A 22,830-nucleotide genomic window follows, 5' to 3' on the forward strand; every position below is an offset into this window, starting at 1 on the left:
TGGCATTTACTCGCTTCTCTCAATCTACATTCTACCTCCAACCCCACTCCTCCCTTTCCTGTCACATTTGCACTCAAGTATCTGAAACTATTCACTTCCTCCAGTTTCTCACCCTTAATGCTCACCTCCAGTCTACTGTCCCTCTCCCCCCTTGTACATCTCATCACCTTACTTTTGCCCACATTTATCTTCATCTTCCTTCTTTCACACACTTTCTAAAACTCTCCAAAAGGAAAAAAAAAATAATAATAATAATAATAAATAAAAACAACAACAACAATTTGTTAATCTATAAATTTTATTTCAACTGGATAATAAGTATCTTTTAAAGACTCTAGATATAAATGTATGAAGAACTTATCACTGCAATGAAAAAAGTCAATTTTTCTTGTACTTGTTTAACAGTATAGGAATTTACAAGGACCTATTACCAATTACAGGAAAAGGTTCCTTTTTTTTTGGCTTGAATATAATTTCTTTTTCTTTTTTCTTTTTTGCAAATAATAAATATTATTGCTCCTAAACTGAATGATGCAATCTCTACCTACAACTATTAGAAACATATATACTGTGTTGATGACAGAAAATCAATATACATAAATACAAATGTCAGCTTTATCATTAATGAATAAAAAATCTAATACATATGAAACATTACCAGTGTTAGTTATGATATGATGGAAGATAGCAATAAGTTCACTTCAAATGCCAAGCATCACATTACACTTAGATACAACCTATTTCCTACATGAAAATGCTTTGATAACAAAAAGGTACAAACCAATTATCCAAAGTTAAGCAAATCCACCCAGTTTCCTTAACTTATTCAGACAAATAAAAAATTGAGGAACTCAATTTTGCATATGATGAATAATACCTCTGAGAGGCAACCTTTTCACCTGAGACTGAACTTCAACATTCAGATATAGTTAATAGATTTTGTCCAAGCTATTACCAAACTGTATTGAGCTGTGGTAAAACCTTGAGCTGGTAAAATAATCTAATTAGAATGATATCTGAATATACAATTATGATAAAAAAACATATATATTAGCAAACTTCATGAATGGCATAGACTGGACACAATATTACCAGAAGGATTGTCTGAGAGAGAGAGAGAGATAGTGAGAGAGAATAATCTGAGACCATAAGACATTCCTTGAAATGTTGGAATTCCACCCTTCAAATTTCATTTTTAGAGTACAAGCCACTATACATCTTCTCAATTTGTTCTAAATATCTTACCAAAATAGTTGCAAAATTAGGTAAGATGGAACAAATTATAATCTGACAGCAGTACTAATATTTGACAAATTTAAAAAGTTAGATTCTTACACATTATGAGCAGTTTTATGGGCTAAAATTGATTGCTTTTTATGGAGGGTAGGTCCAGGCTCTGCATGTCATAGAAAGTCTTCGGGAGTGTGTGATGGTTCTTAAAGTTTATTTCATGTAGGGATCAATTATGAGTATCTGTTAGTGGTGGTCCTGAAAGACAGACATCAGAGAGAACCATCTCCCCACTGCTTGTCTTCAAATCCTATTAATGCCCTCATCTTCATATGGGGGTGCAGCACTGAGGGTCTGGCACTTGAGCTCTGTACTAGGCCTGATTATCTCTGATTATCCTTCCTCCACTTTTTCACATAAGGATGACACAAGAATGCTCCCCTTCTACTGTTCTACTCTTCAGTGTCAAATACAACAAAGACAAAAGTGTCACATTTCTTCCCAGAGAGATCTATGAGAGGATCTGAGGATCATTACTTGTAGGTTTGCAATCAGTGAAACTCAAGACAAAAATATTATTTCACATATTTACACCATAAAGCTAAGACCTTTAATTCACACACCAAAGTATGATGCATTTTATTTCATGATTTTTCATTCATCACTTGTTGGACATATGCTGAATCTAGTATCCCTCAATATGTTACAGAGAATTGTGTGGAAGAAAAAATCTTCCATAATATTCAGTTTTCACATGCTCACAATCAGTCTTTAGAAATATTTTCATTCAGACATACACCCAACATCTGGCAATATTGTAGGTCTGTTCACAAATTTCACACAAAGAAAATATTGTATATCATCACCGAAAAACAATACTTCATAGGGGACAATATCATATCAAAGAAGTGGAGTCATACAAGAGGTAAAGGGGAGATTTAAGGAAGGTAACAGAAAGGAGGGATAGACGTTAATATCAACATTCTTTTTCTGAGTGAAGATTGGTCTCCAATCATACAAGAATGTTATGTGACACAAGTCCATATGGGTACCACTACAGCCCCTAAAATATTGACTGCATAAAATTATGCAGTCTATACCCCATATGGGGTAAAAGAAAAGAGACCATGATATGAAAATAATATTATACAATGCATAGCAAATTTGAACTCAGTTCTCAATTTTCCTGTTGTTGTTCAAGATGTGGAGATACTTGCCTCTGGTCATTTCTTTAGCTTCCTCAAGACCCAGCTGGTAGGCAATATTTTGCAGTCGCTTGACTTCATCAATGATTTCCAGGGGGGTTCGGTAGCTTAACTCTGATGGTGGGAAAGGAAAACACACCTTTAGGTAATAACATACATACAAACATACCATTAGGCCTTTTATCCCTAATAAAAGGGGTGGCCAGATCAAAGCATACATCTACCCTCCACCCACCTCACCCAAAACCCATTTGCTGTCCCTCCTACCTTAAACCTTGAGAAGGGTCATCCCCATTTCACTTGCTTCCCTTTCTCTTTAAGTCACCTTCTCCACCAATCCTCCATCCACTGCAACATGTGACCCCAAACATTTAAAGCTCTCCACTTCCTCCAGCTTCTCATTCTTTACATTTACCTCCAACCCGTCACCAGCACCACTCCTTGTACATCTTATCACATTTATTTTTAGATTTCCCTTTTCACACACCCTCCCAATCTCTGCTTTCAAATGCTTCAGTCTTTCCTCCAATTTAGGTATAAGCTCAGTGTCATCTGCAAACAACAACTGGGTCTCCTCCCATTTCTTTTCACTCTCATTCAAAAACTCAAATCCAGCCTGGCCACAGAATCAAATTGCCCTTGATACTACCATCACACAGAGGACTCTGAACACCTCATCCTACACTGCCCTACACTCGCTATCCCTAGGCAACTACACAATATTTCTTCTCTGTGTTACCTATAGGCCTGTCTGGTGGACACAGACCCCAGATAATCAGAACTGCCTCTGGTCTGCCCCACATATCACTCATTGATATGCTATGCTGCTGTCTGGAGAGGGTGAGAGCAGGACAGTGTCTTATGAGTGGTGATTCTATCTAAGGCAATTTGATCTTTGGTCAAGCTGATTCTGTGTTGGTGCAGCTTTGGTACTGGGTGGTGGCCTAAACAGTCATGCTAATTTGATTTTCGCTTGTCGAGGAAGTGATTTCATGGTATGAGTAATGTCTGGGGGAGTTTGGTGAAGTAATGGACTTATGCATTTATGGGGTTGGTCCTGGGCTAAAGAAACAAAACAAACACTCAGACACAATCAATCAGTCTGTTGCTCCAGATCTTTCTTGCAGGAAACTCATGGGTTCCAGGTAACCAGGAACAGCCACCAGATTGTCTGTAAGTCATTCAAAAGAGAATTATCATATACTTGTCTGGATAAGACTAAGGTGGGACTGTGTAGGATGGGGTATTTGGTATCTTCTATATGATGATTACTTCTGAGGCAGTTTATTTCTATGGTCAGCCCTATTTTGAATTTGTATTATTTAAGTGCTGGATGGTGATCCGAGTGCAGTCATACTAGTCTGGTTCTTGCTTCTCTTGGGAGGGATTTTTCTGTGGGTTTAAAGGGTTTTGATGGAGCAGGTAGTTTGGTGGTCAGTTTTGAAGTGTTCATTTTGTGATCTGAATCTGCATGTGTTTTTGTATGGATGTGTTTGTGCAGGTGGTATACATACTTCTCTCCATGTCAAACTGTCTGTTGCCAGTTTCCAGGAGGCTGTGGGTCTTCTGCAAGATTGCCCATGAGCAATGGATTGATTAGGTGATCAAATCAATGTCACAAAACTACACATCCCAACTCCAACCACTAAACATCATAGAAAACCACATAAAGACAAGTGACCTGAATGCACACTACCTAATTTGGTGGTGCCCAGACTATAAATCCCAGAGGACACAGAATCCTTGAACATCAGATGACACATGTCTTGGGGATTGTAGGTCTCTAGCAAGAGAAGCTACAGATTGATTGATATGTGTTCACTATACCCAGCTACCATTCACATGATCAAGCATATACCCACAGATTACTCAGTTCTAGCAGCACACAAGCCTGGACTAATCTGCAGATGTCTCACTAGTGAGACAGGTCCTTTTTTAATTTGCTTGCCATAAATATTTGAATACAAGTTTTACAAGAGATCGCCACCCAAAACTCTCAAGCAAATCATGAAGACTACATCAAATGCTAGGTGAAGGTCGTAATTTCTATTGGTACTTCATATATGTCTTTCTGATAAGCAATTTAGGCACAAGATGCGTGTAGTGTAAGGGTTAATTAAGATGGGTATTTGAGCAGAGATGTTAAATGGGGAATGAGTGTGACAGAAAATTTGAAAGTAATGGAAAGATATTTTGGAGGGATATTGGGAGAGGAAGGGGTAGAGGGTGCGGATGGAGAGATGATGGTGGAGGGGACAGTGGTGAGAGGAGGATGAGCAGAGTATTTTAGGGAGTTACTACATGTGATGGAGGATGGGCAGGGTAAGGTGGTTCCTGTGGGAGGCGCTGAGAAATTGACAGTGATGAATGAGGAAAATGAAGGAGAAATAAGAAAAGATGAGGTGAAACCAGTTATCAAAATGATGAGTGCAGGTAGGGCACTTATCATTTTAATAATAAGTGGAGTGTCTAAAAAAGGGAGGTGCAGTGATGGTGGACTGGCTGGAGAGGTTGTTTAATGTTTGTCTAGAAGAGAGTAGAGTGCTGGAGGACCAGAAGGGTGCCTGTATAGTTCCACTTTGCAAGGGAAGGGGGGAACAAAGGTGAGTGTAGTAGTTTCAGTGGGATCAGTTTGTTGAGTATAATTGGGAAGGCTTATGGGAGGGTTTTGACTGAGAGGATTAGGAGAGGAAGAGAGGGAGTAATTGGTAAGGAACAATGTGGGTTTAGGAAAGATATGGGTTATGTGGATCAGATTTTTATGATTATACAGATATGTGAAAAACCTTTAGGAATAGGTAAGGATTTTTTTTAGCCTTTATGAATTTGGAGAGGGCTTGTGAGAGGGTGGATGGCATGGGCACTGTGGGATGTATTGCAGAAGTATGGGATGGGAGGGGAGGTGTTGAGAGCAGTCAAGAGTTTTTGCAAGAATATTGAGGACTGTGTTGGAATTTGAACCAGAGAGAGCAGGTGGTTTGAGGTGGGGGTGGGACTTTGCCGGGAGTGTGTCGTGTTGCCATGACTGCTTAACCCCTTCACTATGGGCCAAAATCTCGCTGGCAGCATTAGCTGCCAGACGTGCGATGTTGCGTCATAATACTTGCATTATAAAAAATAAAGTTACCGCTGTATTGCTCGTTCTCTTTCACCCGTGAATTTTTATAACCAGAGAAAATATGATGAAGCCAATTTACAGAGTGTGGGGGTCACGCAGGTACGACTACTAAAAATATAATCAAGATGCTGACATTGGCATCCTTGCATACCCACTTGCTCCTCATGACGCCTACATAGGCGTCATCATATCGAAGGGGTTAACTTGTACATGGATGGGGTGGTGTGGGAGGTGAATGCAAGGATGGTGGGCCAGGGATTGGAGATGGTTAAAGAAAATGGAGAAAAATGGGAGGTAGGTCAGTTATTGTTTGCTGATGATGCTGTACTTGTAGTAGGAAGTTAGTGGCGGAGTTTGGGAGGGTGTGTGAAGGAAGTTAAAGATAAATGTGGGTAAAAGTGGGGTGATGAGGTGTGCAAGGGGAGAGGATGGCAGGAAACTGGAAGTGAGTATTAACCACTTCACTCCGGGCCAAAATCTCGTGGGCAGCATTAGCTGCCAGACGTACGATGTTGCGTCATAATACTCACATAATAAAAAATAGTCACCGCTTATATAGATCGTTCTCTCTTTCATCCGTGAATTTTGATAACCATAGAAAATGTGACGAAGCCAGTTTAGAGAGTATGTCAGTTACGCAGGGACAACTACAATAAATATAATCAAGATGCCGATATGGCAGCCTCGCGTATCCGCTTGCTCCCCATGCCGCCTATGTAGGCGGCACCGTATGGAAGGGGTTAAGGGAGAGGCTGGAGGAAGCGGATAGCTTTAGATACTTGGGGGTGAATGTGGTGGGAAAGGGAGGAGTGGAGGTGGAATGTAGATCAAGAGAAGGAAGTGGGTGCTTTGGGAGATTAAAAAGTGTAATGAGAAATAATCATTTGGGAAGGGATGCTAAGAGGGGGTTCTATGAAGGAGTGATTGTGCTGGCAGAACTGTGTGGGTCAAGAGACATGGAACATGGGAGAGGAGGAAAGAGTTTAAATGTGTTTGAGATGAAATGTCTGAGAAGTATGGTAGGGGTTACTAGGCTGGATAGAGTGAGAAAAGAGGAAGTGAGGAGGAGAGCAGGGGTGGAAGTGGAGTTGGGAGATAGGGTTGATGGGAGAGTCATGGGATGGTTTGGAGATATGGAAGGAATAAGTAAAGAAGATTAGTGAAAGAATTGTGGAAGGCAGAGGTGGATGGAGTGAACATAAGGGGGCATCCAAGAATGAGATGGATGGATAAGGTAAAAGGGACATTGGGAAAGATGGGAACGTCTGTTGAGGAGGGAAGGGAGAAGACAGAGGATAGGGGTGAGTGGAGAATGGTTGTGTATAGATGATGCTGTGATGCATGGATGGAGTGGGTGGGGGATGGGGGTAGGGGATGCTTATGTGTGAATGATATTTTGATGCAGCCCAAAGGGATTTCTCCCTGTCTTCTCTTTTCTGCATGAAGAGACAGAGAGTGGGGGTTGCTGATTAAATGAGGTGGCTTTGCTGTAGTTGTACTGTGTCTTGTTGCATTGCTTCTGACACAAGGCAGTGGGTAAGATGAAGGGATGACCATCCAGTAGGAGCCAAGAAAAGAGGGAGACACGGGTGGTGAATGGGAGTGGAGTATGTGAGGATGAAATGGGTGGGAGTGGATGTATGCCTTTGACTTTGGCTACCTCCTTTGTAAGGGGGAAAAAGCCCTCATTATATGTATGTATTTGTATTTCATCACCGTTAACCAATTCTATCTTTGCAGATAATATTGTGCTGAAGATATGGATTTACAAAGGTGGTAAAAGTGAAATCTAAGGAAAGAAGCTCAAAAGAGGGATAAGAGGGGCTACAAAGTGGTCAGTTTTTCCCCACAAATAAACCTTTATCTCCAAAATAAAAAGGAATGCCATGTAACTGATCAATAGGGGTGTTGCTAAAGTACTGATGGTATATGAAATATGAAGTCAATACCTCAGTTAATGATAACAATAATGAAATAAAGTAGTAGATGCAACCTACGGTATAGCAGGTTTTGATCCTCAAGATCAGGTGCAACTTCCATGGATGGGCTCATCTGAGGAGATGAAAGTGGAGCAAACTCATACACACCTGGAACTATTAAGGAAGTATTCACCAAAGGCTTTTCATTATATAAACATAAATCCTTACCCTCAATGCAGAATCAATACACTGAAATCACTTGATAGGGACCAATGTGATGGGTACCTGGAAGTGGTGGTTCTCTAAGATGAAAATCACACAGAATCATCTCCCTGATGCTAATGTTCAGAACTCAATAGAGGTGTTCAAGTGGATCAAAGGCTTTAACAAGGGTGATGCAAACAAGGTCATCATATTAAAACAACAGGGTAGGACTTGCAATAATGGTTATAAACTGGACAAATTTAGATTTAAGAAGGAAATAGGCAAGAATTGGTTTACTAATAGGGTTGTCAATGAATGGAATAAACTTAGTAACCATGTAGTAAGTGCTGATACTATCAGTTGTTTTAAGAAATGATTAGACAACTTTATGGATGGGGATGACAGGTGGTGATGGATACACAGCTCCCTAGTGTAGGCCTTATGGTCTCTTGCAGTCTCCTTAATTCTTATGTTCTTATCAACAGCATTACTTCCAGCTGGAGGCACAACCCTGAGGGGCTGACACTTAGAATCTAGACTGGGCCCAAGATCTATCAACCTCAACTGTATTTTCTCCAACTTTTAATTTAAGGAAGAGCCAATAGATAGTGACTACTCCCCTCCTCCTACCACTATCAGTTGGTGACACAGAAACAGTCTCATAATAATGAAACACTGAGATATCTATGGGAAGACCCAAAGACTACTACCAGATGCTGGGAGGCTCTGAATTTCCTGTCAATGAAACTTAAGGCAATAATTGTTATGACAATCACTTTGCATAGCTGTCCATCACTCATATAAACATCATACTGGATAAATGTATTAGCCAACTTTTATATTATTTGTTGATTCAACTTTCACTGAAAAAAAAAAAAAAACCTGTACCACTGCAATGGCTGGCAATGATTCTCTGACCCTCACATAAATCTATCTGGGAAGTGACTGTGGGACTGTTTCTGTCATTGGCTTATATTACTAGGAGTGGAGCAGTCATTAGCTAGTTCTCCTTGTGTGAAAAGGTGGAAGAAACAAATGTGAAATTGCTGGAGATAGAGCTTGGGCCGTCCAGGGAATGAGGAATGGAATGGCAGCCCCTTCAGGCTCAATCTCCAGATGGAGGTGAATGGGTAGATGGGTTTTGAAACTGAGCAACCAGGAAGTGACTTTCTGTGCAGTCCACCCTGCAGGAGCACCACAATCATGTACCCATCATTGGTCTCACCAAATCTTAAAATAAAAAAAAATGCTTATGTGTAAGAGTATATAGCTACGAAAGAGAGATGAGGGAGTGAGTTAAGGAAAGAAAGTAAAAAGGAAAGAGAGAGAGAGAGAGAGAGAGAGAGAGAGAGAGAGAGAGAGAGAGGGAAAGGGAGAGAGAGAGAGAGAGGGAGAAAGGGAGAGGGAGAAAGGGAGAGAGGGAGAGAGAGAGAGAGAGAGATAAAGGGAGAGAGAGGGAGAAAGGGAGAGAGAGGGAGATAGAGATCGAGAGAGATTGAGAGGGAGAGAAAGACTAAGAGAGATTGAGATGGAGAGAGAGACTGAGAGAGGGAGGGAGAGAGAGATTGAGAGAGGGAGAGACAAAGAGATAGAGAGGGGGGAGAGAGATTTTAAATTACCTTTCTGGGGAGATAATGTCTCCTCTCAATGACATACACTCCTACAGAAGACAACAACAATGTCAAATCAACCTTTAAGAGACTGATACTCTATTGGTACAATTCAAAATGGCAGCAATTTCAAACAAAGAAAGTAACAAGTACAAATTTCTCATTTTTTTCACTACAAAATGAATGATACAAACTAGTGACAGCTTACTTTGCTCTGGCCAGAGATCGGGAGATGTTCTGTCCAACTTTTCAAGACTCAGGAGGCAATGTTCATTGTCTGCAATATAATTTTATCAAATGTTATGGAATTAAATCACCTCTATGTCCATTCATGAATGTGACCATATCAAACAAAACGTTTAATAGAACTTTATGTCCAGCAGTTTTGAAAAACCTATTTCCTTCTAAAACCATCACCTTAATAATAAAGAAATTCATAAAGAAAGTCCTTATTAATTAAACAATACTGTGCTCCCACGGCAAAACCTGAGTAAAACCAATAACAATACAAATTCAATTATAACTTTCAGTAGTACAAGTAAAACTGGTGCTGTCTCTAGTTCCTCTAAAACTAATCCTTCTTCGGACAGCCAATGGTGCATTTTGTACATCATTTACATGGAGCTCTTGATAAGGGTACTTGGAATAAATGGCAAGAGACCAGAACAACAGATGCAATATACACATGGGTAAGACTAGTCAATGTGATATCTCTGGTATGAGGAACCAAACTAAAATTAACATAAGACCTGACCACATATTATGGTTATATTAACCCCTTCCATACGGTGCCGCACACGTAGGCGTCATGGGGAGCGAGTGTATTCGCGAGGCTGCCATATCGGTGTCTTGATTATATTTATTGTAGTCGCCCCTCCATAATGACATTCTTTCTAATTCTTTTGTAATCGCATTTTCTATGGTTATCAAAATTCACGGGTGAAGAGAGAATGATCGATATAAGCGGTGACTATATTTTATGATGCGAGTATTATTACGACACGTCGTACGGCTGGCATTGGCTGCTGCCACCGAGATCTAAGTCCATGACGCCTACGTGTGCGGCACCGTATGGAAGGGGTTAATGTAAACTTTAGCAAGAGCTGCAGCATAGTCAGCAATATGCTTACCATGGATTAAAGCAGTCAGCACAAGCCAAGCATTATAGATCACTAGTGAAGGTAACAGAAGCCTTGTGTAAGCCAAAACAATTTCAGTATAGTATTGAAAATGTCCCGGAAAAAAAAAAAAAAAGAAAAAAAAAAATCAACAAACAAATACACAATATTCATAAACAAAACTCTGACAAGCATGGAGCCAAACAGGATCTTAGACACCTCTCTCCACAAATAAATTGTTGAGAGGCCCAGTTAAACAGTTTTACTGTGGTTATCATGCAACATTTGGGATATTTGGTTTCAGGTTAGGCAACAAAACTGGAATGACAATGAAAAGAAAGACCATTGTGGCAAAGAAAAGGTGGAAGAGTTAAAATAAGACAAAGGAAGAGTAGATAGGAGCTTGAAATTATTACACAAAAATGTGTGGAGAGGAAGAGAAGTTTGAAAAAAAGGTATTAATGACACTGCACTTATAGCAGGATAAGAGGAGAGATTAAGGAGGATAGTGACAGTTTGGGAAGGTTGTGTATGGATGATGCTGTGATGCATGAGGGGGAGTGGGTAGGGGATGGGGGGTGAGGGAGTATGTGCGATAAATAAATTGACATAGTTTGAAGGGATTTCTCCCTGTCTTCTCCTGTTCTACATGAGGGGACAGAGAGGGGGGTCACCGATTTAATGAAGCGGCCTTGCTGTGGATGTGCTGTGTCTTGCGACACTGCTTCTGACCCAGGGGAGTGGACAAGATGCAGGGATGACCCATCATCCAGGAGGTGCCGAAGAGGGTAGAGGGGAGTGGAGTAGGTAGGGGATGGCATGGGTGGGAGTGGTTTCTATGCCTTTGTTTCTTGGCTACCTCCCATGTCAGGGGGAAAAAGCCTTTGGTATATGTATGTATATCTCACACACAATTTTGCTGATATGTGTGTCAGGTAACAAGGCATGTGGCCAACACTCCCTGATTCACTTCCCAATGAGTAATTAATTTGTGGTCTTATAGAGCTTTGACTAATTTCCAATATTTAGTATTTTTGGCACTGAAATTCATTACCCACACTTGATTCTATGCATATAGACTGTACTGATCTTGTAATAATTAGTGGTTTTGCTCATCTTTATTTTTCCTCTGGTCTTTACATCAACTGCAAATATGCTTGTGGTGCTTGATGTACCTTTCATCAAGCCATTTACGCAAAGTACATTGCAGGTGCCATAACTAACCCTTGCAGAACTCCACTAGTCACTACCCTCCATCCTGGCATCTCATCCTTCACTACTATTTTCATGATTAGGTCTTTCAGGAAATCCTTCACCCATTCAAAGAGCTTATGCATATATGTCCTCTAATGTACTCCAATTCCTACAAAAGTAGACTGTAAGGTACCTTTTCAAATGCCCTCTCTTGATCTAAGTATACACAGTTGACCCAACCCACTCTTTTGAAGCACATCACTCTTGAGTAATATTGTGGTAACCTTGATACATATGATATGTGTGTATTTACCTGGTTGTATTACACGGGAAGGGAGCTATGCTTGTAGTGACCTGTCTTTGTATCTTTCAGCATCAAGTTTTTTCTTAAAAGCTTGAATAGTATTTGTATTTACCTGGTTGTGTTTTGCGGGAAGGAGAGCTATGCTTGTGGTGTCCTGCCTTTGTATCTCGCAGTGTCTAGTTTGCTTTTAAACTCATGAATGGTTTTTGCGCATACTATTTCATTATCCAGTTTGTTCCAAGTGTCCACTACTCTATGTGGAAATCTGTTTTTCTTCAGTTCTCTTCTGTAGCTATGTTTTTTTTATTTTTTTTTCCCATGTCCTTTTGTGTTTCTCTTGTCCCAGTTTAGTAAGTCCTTTCTATCGAGTATCTCTGTGCCTTTCATGATTCTGTAGATGGTCAGTAGGTCACCTCTCTCTCTTCTTTGCTCCAGCATTGGTAACTCCAGTTTAGCTAATCTCTCATATGATAGGTTTGCAAGTGCAGGTGCCATTTTTGATGCTGCTCTCTGGATTCTATTTTCTTTATACAGTAGAACCTCTATATACGAATTTAATTTGTTCCAGGATCTACTTCGTATGTTGAAATGGTCGTATGTTAAATCAAATATTCCCGTAAGAATACACTGTAATTCGTTTAATTCGTCCCACAGCCCAAAAACCTATGATAACTCCTTAATAAATACTGTACTGCAGATAATTACACATAGCAATAAAACAAATGCATTACTGTATATAAGAGAGATGTAAGAAAAAATAATTTATAAGGAAATAATCAATAAAAAGAGGTTTTTATTGTCACTTTACCTTAGAGACAGGCGAACGGAGGTGTAGGCTTGGCGATGCAGGAGACGGTAGGTGTGGGTAGAGAGGTGGTGACTGAGATACGTATTGTAACTTAGGCTACTCTAATTTACAGTAGGTGAACTTTAAACTAACTTAGCTTATACAACCACTCCTCGTTTAACGACGACAATTGGGACCAGCGCGCCGTCGTTAACCGAATTGGTCGTTAAGCAAAACTGTATACATATACGTACATGTACTGTATGTACAATGTCCAGCAATACATGTATCTTTATTTTCGTGTATTTTCCCTCTTTTATACAGTACATTAAAGCTAAATTTACTGTTTATTTACGGTGGTTAGGTTCCTAAAATTACCGTATATGACCAAATCCGCGTATGCTGACATTCCATATTGAATACCGGGGTATTTTTTTAGTTTCGATCATGGGCGCAAAATAGCAATAGAAAATTAATTATTAATTTTGTAAATTAAAATGTATCAACGTAATATGCAATTTTGTGGGCGGAAATGAAAGTAAAAAATACCTTGTTACAAGAAAATATGCTAATGAACGAAGTCGGTAGCATAGGCTCGGGACGCCATCTTGTCGTCTGCCAACGTCTCTCACGACGACGACAACGAGGACGAGCCGGATATTTAATTCGCAGGTAATGATTTATTAAACACAGGTTAGGTTAGTTTAGCTTAGGTTAGACGAATTAATTTATCATCCTTTCATTTCTTCGACATCGGCATCTATCATAACAAACATGGTGTACCATTCGTCCGACATGACTTCGTTACTTACGAAATATGTTTTAGCATTTTTTTTTTCCCGCTCACAAAATTGCATATTACGTTGATACATTATAATTTACAAAATTAATAATTAATTTTCTATTGCTATATTGCGCCCATGGTCGAAACTAAAAATTTACCACTACCGGTATATACTGTACCCCAGGTACTTTTTGCAGCTTGCAGGATGGTAATGTAGACCTAAGCTTCAAAACACTTTACCTCACAGCTAATATCCACCGTACAAGTTCATTTATAACATCATACAAATTTGCCTCAGCCAACTTAATTATCGTACACAACGTCGTAACTTCGGGAATTTACGTTAAACGACGTCATAAAGCCCGTCGTTACTCCGAGTTGTCGTTAAACATGGAGTGGGTGTATATGCGAAACTTCGACGACTTCGTATGCTGGAAATTACTTCGGGTGTAGAGTCAAATATTAGATCAAATTTCACATCGTATGTTGGAAAATTCGTATGTTTAGGCGATTGTAAGTAGAGGTTCTACTGTATTCTTTTTGGTACTGGGAAATTCCATCCAACCAAGACAATCCCTGCATATTGTAGATTTGTAGTTTCTATCTACATTGAGTACTAAAGTACTGGTCTTTGGAGAAGCAAACTCGATGGGGTCTCTTTGCTTTAATGATCCAGTCTTCTCTGGTTTATACACACATGCAACCACCAAAGAAGCCTCAGGGGGTTGCCAGAATAACTATTTTTACACATATACAAGTAGGCTGTTCCTGTATCTACATTTTGTACATAGGTGTTGCCATATTCTGAGAGAAAAAAAAAAGGGGGGAGGGGGCTTATTGCATTGGTTGGTGACCATGATAAGCAATGCTTCTATTGCACTCGGGGAACATGAGGTCCTTTCTGTTTGAGCAGGCGTTCTGGGTGTTGGCTGGAAAGTCTAGTCCTTAGGTCACTGGGGACAATTGAATGTCCTTTGACTTTAGATCTTGAGTACAATGGGGAATCTCTCAAAAGTTGACTTGGGACATTAGAGTACTGTTAACTCCATATGTGTGCATGTGCACATGTGTATGCTGGATATCGAAGGGGTTGACAACAATATTGTAAGAGCTTATCTTCAAAACCTTCACTTCATCTTTACAGACTAAACAAGGTGCATAAGCCATTACCTTTGCCCTAAGTGCTTGAATGGCCATGGGAAGTGAGTCCCCAGTCTCCAGTGAAGATCAAACCCAGTCATATATAGTGTAGCTTTGAAGCCAGCTTGAGACCAATGCAGCACAGCAGCATGTAAAAGGGAAAACACATGCAACATCATCAGTGCCAGAGCAAAAAGCCTCAAGCTGGCACCTGTAATTACCCCATTCCATACCAGGTGGCAATTTTCCTTTCCTTTTGGTTGATCCCAGGCTAATTCATTCATCTCTGTGATATTTCCTTAGTAATGAAGAGCCTGTACTATCTCTAGCTAGTCCCTTTCTGTACCAGGTGGTACTATTTCTCTTAATTATATTCCTGCCATACTATTTTATTTACCTCCATGGCACCTTCTTGGTAGGGAAGGGAAGGAAAAAGAAGAAAAAAAAAAAAAAAAAAAAGTGGTGGTAGGGTCTATAGGGCACAATCATGCAAAGAACTTAATCAAAAACAATTTGGAAAATTTGTCCTTCTTGAAAGAAGTAAACTGTGAAAGTCTCCCCTCTTGTCTCCCAAACTATTCTTGATCAGTGAAAACTTCATCTGATTTGTCAAAAAGGAGTAGCACATGAAAAGCGATGTATTATCAAGCAGATTTAAAGAGAGAATGAGAAAGAATTTTAAGGGTGGTTAGAAGAAAAGAGGAACAGTAAAAGTTAAAATATCAGCATTCATTTTTGGGTGGAGATGTCTCCAATCATTATAGATTGCCATGTTACTCAGTTAAATAGGAATATTACTTTAGGTAATAATATTTCCTTTTAATAATATACACTCGTACAGAAAACAATAGCAAAGTTAAAAAACCCTGGAAGATATTGCAACTAATAATTTCTGACTGAAAGAGAAATTAATAAGCACCAGTTCCTAAATTTTCATTACATGATAATACATATGAATGACAACTTACTTTGCTCTGGCCAAAGATCAGGAGATGTTCTGTCCATTTTTTCAAGACTCATGAGGCGTTTACCATCTGCAAAGTAATTAGGGAATATATCGTGGAATTATATGACCTCTTTATCCACCCATTAATAAGACCTCCTAATAGCAGTTAACAGAACTTCATGTCTAGCAGGAGTTTTGAAAAACCTTTTCCTTTCTAAAAAAAACCATCATCTCAATTAAAAGGTAATTCTTGCAGAAAAGAGGCTTAGTTAACAAGTTTTAGTTAATGTCAACCAACCAATACTGTACTGTACTCCAAAATCAAAGTCTGACTTATACCAATTACAACTTACAAAAGGGAATGTAGTTTTGTGGCCCAAGTTGTGCCTGTTCACTTAACCTTCTCCCTGGGAGGAGCATGACAAGATCTTGAGACAAGAGTAGGAGACAGGACATTTTGAGGACAATTAATTGTGCTTCACCACCTCGTCATGGTACCCTCTGCATTCAACTTCTATCACGAGATTGATGCTGAACAAGACAGTAACTGAGAGTGGCAACTTAGTTTGTCATTGTCAAATCTTTCCTGCAACACACAATAACTTTGTTTTTTCCATTGACAACTAAGAGTCCTCTGGTAATGGTGCATGATAGTGAGAGTAGATGGAGACTTCTGGAAGCCCATAGTCAATCCCCATCGCAGGTGGTGCAGGCCTAGTGGTCACAGCATGGTTTCTCCAAGGGTAAGTCATGTGTGACTAATCTTCTATCCTTTTACACTAAAGTATATAAGGCATCAGATAACAATGATAATTATGATGTTATTTACCTTGACTTTAGCAAAGCGTTCAACAAGGTGCCACACCAGAGACTACTAAATAAAATCAAAGCACATGGCATAGGAGGAAATGTGTAAGAATGAATTAGAGCTTGGATCAGTAATAGAAAACAGTGGGTCACCATAAATGGAGTAAAATCCAGGTGGGGCAATGTTACTAGTGGGGTTCCCCAGGGCTCAGTTTTGGGTCCCTTGTTGTTCATTATGTACATCAACAGCTTAGACGATGGGATCAATAGTGATGTTGGTAAGTTTGCAGACGACACTAAAATAGGATGCCTAATTAGGTCAGGAGACAATGCAGAGATTCTGCAGGATGATATTAACAAATTGTTCACATGGTCAGTAAAATGGCAAATGAACTTCAATATCTCTAAGTGTAGCATGTAAAATGTAGGGCTACACAACCCTGAAAATAGGTACAGCTTAGATAACACGCTTTTAGAGAAAACTGAGAGAGACTTGGGAGTTCTAGTGAGTCTGGACCTTAAAACCAGGAAACTGAGTATTAGTGCCAGGAATAAAGCTAACAGAGCAAGGTTTCATTTCTAGGACGGTAACGAACAGATGTGCATAGGTAGTTATCAAACTCTATCTAGCGATAGACCCATCCTTGACTATGCGGTACAGTTTTGGTCTCCGTCCTATAGAATGGACATCAATTCACTAGAATCAGTACAGAGAAGAATGACCAAAATGATGCATGGACTCAGAAATTTGCCTTACAAAGAGAGGCTTAGGCACCTTAACTTACACTCTCTGGAAAGATGCAGTGTGGGGTGATTTCATAGAGGTGTTCAAGTGGATCAAAGGCTTTAACAAGGGTGATGCAAACAAGGTCATCATATTAAAACAACAGGGCAGGACTCGCAGTAATGGTTATAAACTGGACAAATTTAGATTTAAGAAGGAAATAGGCAAGAATTGGTTTACTAATAGGGTGGTCGATGAGTGGAACAGACTTAGTAGCCATGTAGTGAGCACTGAAACTATCAGTTGTTTTAAGAAACGATTAGACAACTTTATGGATGGGGATGACAGGTGGCGATGGATATGGAGCTCCCTAGTGTAGGCCTTATGGTCTCTTGCAGTCTCCTTCATTCTTTTGTTATTATGTACCAGGGAAGGGGACAATACAGCTCAACAGTAGTCTGGACAATTGAGAGGCCTTTTTCAGGATTCACTCTGATCACCCTGAATGGGGAAGAGGTGAGAAAAGGTGCCTCAAACATAGCTCTCCTTACTTCAACCTGGCTGGGAGAGTTGTCCCTGGCATAGTCACCCTATCTACAGTTAGAAAATAGTGAAGAAAGGAAAAGAGAGAAGGAAAAAACAACAAAAAACTCTACTACACCTCTCCATGAACATAACAATAAAGCTTCTTACCAACCTCACGAATGATCTACTATGACAGAGTAGTGGCAATTACCCATGCCCTCCATAGAGGGAAATAGTCGTAATCACCAAAGAAATTGAATAATGTTAGAATCATTGCAACTGCCCACCACACTAATCCCACTGATGGATTTTCCATTCTAAAGTGTGCTGTGCTCTACCAGCTACTAAGTTAATCCATATTGAGATAAAGTGGACCCTGAGTTGTCTCTTTGTCCTAAATACCATCACTAGACCATCACTTGTAACAGATCAACTCTTAAAGTAAACGGAGACTTCATTGTGCAAAAAAAAAACCCTGCCACATGTGGATCCAAGGAAAAAGATTTTCAATAGTGGAACTGAAACTAAGATCCAGTGGGACAAAGTCCAATACCTCTCAACTCTTACTGATGCCCCTGTCTAAAAAAAAAATCGCATACAACATTCAACAACAGTACAAAAGTGGCCAACATTACAAAGAGTGTAATGAACAAAGAAAAGAGTAATGTATAAAGATCCCAACCTCAATTTCCAACTCACCTATTTGTGGTGTCCCATAGTCCCCCATATGAACTTCTATGCAATATTTATTTGTAGTGTAGAGTAGTTGTTATTTACAGGAGTACAATCAGTAGATATAGTGTGTAGAAATCTCTTGCCATCAGCCTCATATTATGCATGTGTAGGCTATGGCCATAATGTGCCTTTAGGAAAGGCATTTGTACTCACATTAAAACACAATGTCTTGTAGAATCCTGGCCATTCTGTGCTGACCCAGCACCCTAATTCTTTTTGGTCTGCAATGGCTGTATATATTGGCTGCCTGGGTAATATGTAACATTCTACTAGAATAACTTACCTATCCCCTCACAGCCTTACTCCCCCACCTACCTCCTCAAACTACAATCACATTACACCTAATTTCTGGTGAAACAACACCAATATCCCTATCATCTCTCCACACTTTTGTACAGGAGACAGGACTCCTTTCCAGACTAAATTTGTCTCACTTCATAAAAACCTTCAAATATGACACATCAATACTCCCACAGTTGAAGAATACTTTGCTTCCATGTATGCCCATTTATAACTAGCTAAGTCAGCACCAACAAATTAAAATATCCCACAGCAGCAATGGTGAGCTGTTAGCAATAATAACAACAATGATAAACAGGGAACTGTGCCACCTGCATACAGCTGGTGGCAGGGGATTTTCCCTGGCCAGTTGGCCTCAACTCTTGGGGTTTTGGTCCCACTACGAAGATGCTGCTGCACCAGGACCTACATACCACTGCACTACATAGCAGAACACCCACACATGCTAAAACATCAGAACAGCACCCAAAAACCTATATCACACACAAATACTTTCTTCTCATCCTTGACAACCACCAGACACCAGCTTCCGGAAACATCTCCATAATCATATCACTCACAGATCTATCAACAAATTGAAAGACAACACAGTGCTGCATGCTAGACCCTCTGATATCCATCCCTCTGAATTCTCTTTCTCCCAGAAGGACAGAATCCACCTGGCCAGACTGTGATGTGGCCACCATCTAGATAACTATCCAGGATGCAACACTTCACCCCATACTATACAACACATTATAGAAGACTGCATTTACACAATCACTCATGCCAACAACACAATATATACTCTATAAAAGATTTGTGGGATACCCCGTTTTAGTTGTGGCATTTCTTAGGGAAACAAGACTGTTAAACTAGTCTAGAAAACAACAACAACAACAATGATAAACAACTTTCAGAGGCACAAGTCAAATTGGTGCCACCTCCAATTCCCCTAAAATTGAATAAATCCTTTCTTGAAGGATGACAGATTTTGAACATTTTAGTCATAGGACTCTTGATAATAGTCTTCATAATATATGACATGAGACAAGAACAATCTTACTGATGCAATACAACTGTCCAAATAAGATAAGTCAATGTGATATCTCTGATATCAGGAACTAAACTAAGGTGAACCAAAGACCTTATCATGTGTTAAGGTTATATTAATGAAAAATTTAGCATGAGATGCAGCATAGTTTGCAATATACTACTAAGGATTAAAGCAATCAGCACAAGCCAGGCATTAAAAATCACTAGTGCAGGCAAAAGGTCTTGTGAAAGCCATGAGTATTTTAATATTACATTAAAAAGTAAAATAAAAATAAGAAATAAAATAAAATAAGTAATGAATCTTCAAGCAACATATTTGGCTACTTTCCTGAACCCATACACAAATTGCCCAGCTAAACAGGGCAGACTGAGTACACTTAAGCAGATTTCACTGTGGTCATCATGCAACATTCAGGACATACTAACACAGTTTAGGCAACATAACTGAACTGACACATGCCTCCACTGCTAGGATGCCTCACATACAGTTACATATATATTCACAGACTACACAGGATTGACAGGAGACATGAACAAAACATAACTGTGGTGGAGGACACCTAATGGAACACTGCAAGGGTGATTTTTTTTTTATATACAAGTGTTGCAATTTAGGTTGTAGGCAGACCAACAACAACAGAAAGTCAAGGCTAGTCTTGATCAGCCTTTTCCTAATGTATACTTTATAATTTTATTCTGCTATTCACTAAATTTATCTGAGGAGCCATCTACCCCTCAAAAGAAGCATATACATATATGGGATCAAATCAACAATCAAGAAGTCATGAAAACCATATTATAGACAAAATAAGGCCAATAGTTCTCTCATTAGCAATGAAGGCTTACAAGAAACTCTAAAATGAGCCACAGCAGATTTTATCTACAACCTTTACTGTTTTATGGAAACACAGGCATAAAACCTTCCAGGACTCTTTAAACAATAATTCACTAACTTTGGATCCTATGCAGAAGCTGAAACACAATCACCTATACCATTTCATGTAACCTGAGGCTGACTTGGAGGTCTAACATGTAGCAGCATAGTTTACAAATATGGTATGAGACAAATTTCCTAAATTATTTCTCTCTCCAAATCAATGTTCTGTATATATGAATTTTACATTTACCATTTACACTTGACCTCTTTTCCCAATGCCTATTACTTTTGTTTATACTGTGCATTTCCTTGAAAAACTTCTCTCTCCTGACATATTTTTCATGAATTCCCCTCAACTCTTCAAGATTACCAAAAGCAATCCAAATCAAGAATGCTGAAACATTCACATCTTAAAACTAAATGAAATAAAAGCTTAGGAAAACACAAGACTGTAATGCCCACATTGTCATATTCACTTATATTCAAAATTACTGGATAGGATGCCCAGGAAAATTTTTCACACATACAGGCAACATAAAAATACATCCAACCACCCAAATGTAAGGATACCCCCCTTTACTTTTCATACATGAACTGTCTCCCGCTCCCTTCACTGCTCATGTTCACCTCCTTTCCCCTCCCTATTCCCCTTTCTCTATGCCAAATGGCACCTCTAATGCCTATTTACAGCTAAAAATGGGTATGAGATGATGTGCCGCAACTTCAAGTTATTCATCTTTCTCCAAAAATTACTAAACATGTCACACAACACTCGGGAACTTGTAGCTTGAAACTCTCTCCTCCTCCTAAGTGTCTGACCTGGATGATTAATTCTTAGTTGGACATAGCAGGGCTTGTCTTTTAAGGCACACATTTGCATGTCCACACCATAACGTGGCTAAATTTGAAATGAGTGCTAAAAAACAGGCACCTACCAAAAATCGAAGTTCAAATTTCTTGCACCTCAATGACAATGTTTACCACAGAATGAAGCTGAGCATTGCGATATATTTGGCCACTCATCTTCCATTGCCCTATAAATTGTATTCCAGTCTATTTTTTTCTGTTGAAAGTAAAGTATTTACCTGACTCAACTGCCTGAATTTCAAAATTTAAAATAAAAAGGTGGTTTAGTAGCATAATACACTACCAGCAGCATGTGCAATTTGTGTGCAGAGGCATGAACAACCAATGGTAAGCACAGTTAGCACACTACACCTGTCACCAAGGAAACTGAATACAGATGGAAGTGAAGGAAGGTGCATGCAACTACAAGCAGACTAAGTCTACATAGGACAGACATGCAAGATGAGTGGGTGGGTTAGTGCCTCCACCAACAGAGAATATATAATGAATAATAACTAAAACCTGGTAAAGTCTAAGGGTAAATACTAAACAACAATGACAAGTGCATAAAAAGGCAGAAACAATTTAATATCTCCCACTTATTATTAAGGAGACAGGTAGGTCTCCTGTAATATTCACTTGTTAAGGAAAAAAGACATCTCTGTTTAGTGTGTCATGATTCAATTCCAACAGTATGAAAAAAGTGCTCGCCTAGCAGTCATGGAGAAAATTTAGGCATGTACTTTTTTGCTGACAAGGATTGCATAGAAAATTATATGAATAAGAAGTCACAGTCATGAATTCATAATTGAAGAATGTCAGGGTTTGCAGGGTCACTTGAAAGTGTCACTTCAAGCCAGACCCTGCACTCCAACAGGTCAGTAACCCCTCTCATACCATAGTCCTCTCTAATCTTGAAATACCAGTCTCCCTTTGCAAACATAGTGACATATCTTTAATAGCCAAGATTGATAATTATATAGACTACAAGCCTGACCCTACACTCCTACTGGTCTAAATATTGTCCCATGCATCTATTAAATTAAATCACTACTCACCAAACATACACTTTCAAGAGGTGACATTCTATTTTTTTAAGTGAGGTGTCCCATATTTGGTGTACATTTCCAAACACCACCTAAAGACAGCACTATGAAGTTAGCTAGAACAATGTATAAAAAATTAACCTATAAGAGATGTAGTGCAGCTGCTAGTTGCCCATTGATGGTCTGGGGATATCTTGTATTGAAATGCAGTGATGAAAATTGTCCATGTATCTGGTGTATATATATTTCATAAAGCAATGGTCGACAGATTAGTTGGGGGTAAAATATCATTTTGCTTTGGCCAATTTACGCTACTTTTTTTGTCAAGTGTAAGGTTAACTAGCTAGAGATCTCATACGAATTATTATAAGTTTAG

The 22,830-nt window shown here is 39.3% G+C and overlaps 1 protein-coding gene across 1 annotated transcript in view; it reads right to left on the bottom strand.

Moving 5' to 3' along the window:
* Positions 1-280: 280 nt before the first annotated feature.
* Positions 281-22,830, bottom strand: part of LOC143037455 (protein lin-52 homolog) — a 44,354-nt gene continuing 21,804 nt past the window's right edge. Inside the window, exons 3-6 of the mRNA XM_076205701.1 lie at positions 15,582-15,647; positions 9,495-9,563; positions 7,551-7,646; positions 281-2,549 (exon numbers count right to left, since the gene is read on the bottom strand). Of these exons, the coding sequence (XP_076061816.1) occupies positions 2,401-2,549; positions 7,551-7,646; positions 9,495-9,563; positions 15,582-15,647 (380 nt within the window). The 3' untranslated portion in view covers positions 281-2,400. The remainder of the gene's footprint in view (positions 2,550-7,550; positions 7,647-9,494; positions 9,564-15,581; positions 15,648-22,830) is intronic.

This window comes from Oratosquilla oratoria, chromosome 22 (genome assembly GCF_046742065.1).
Source record: "Oratosquilla oratoria isolate Oo_2021 chromosome 22, ASM4674206v1, whole genome shotgun sequence".
Classification (NCBI taxonomy): Eukaryota; Metazoa; Arthropoda; class Malacostraca; order Stomatopoda; family Squillidae; genus Oratosquilla; species Oratosquilla oratoria.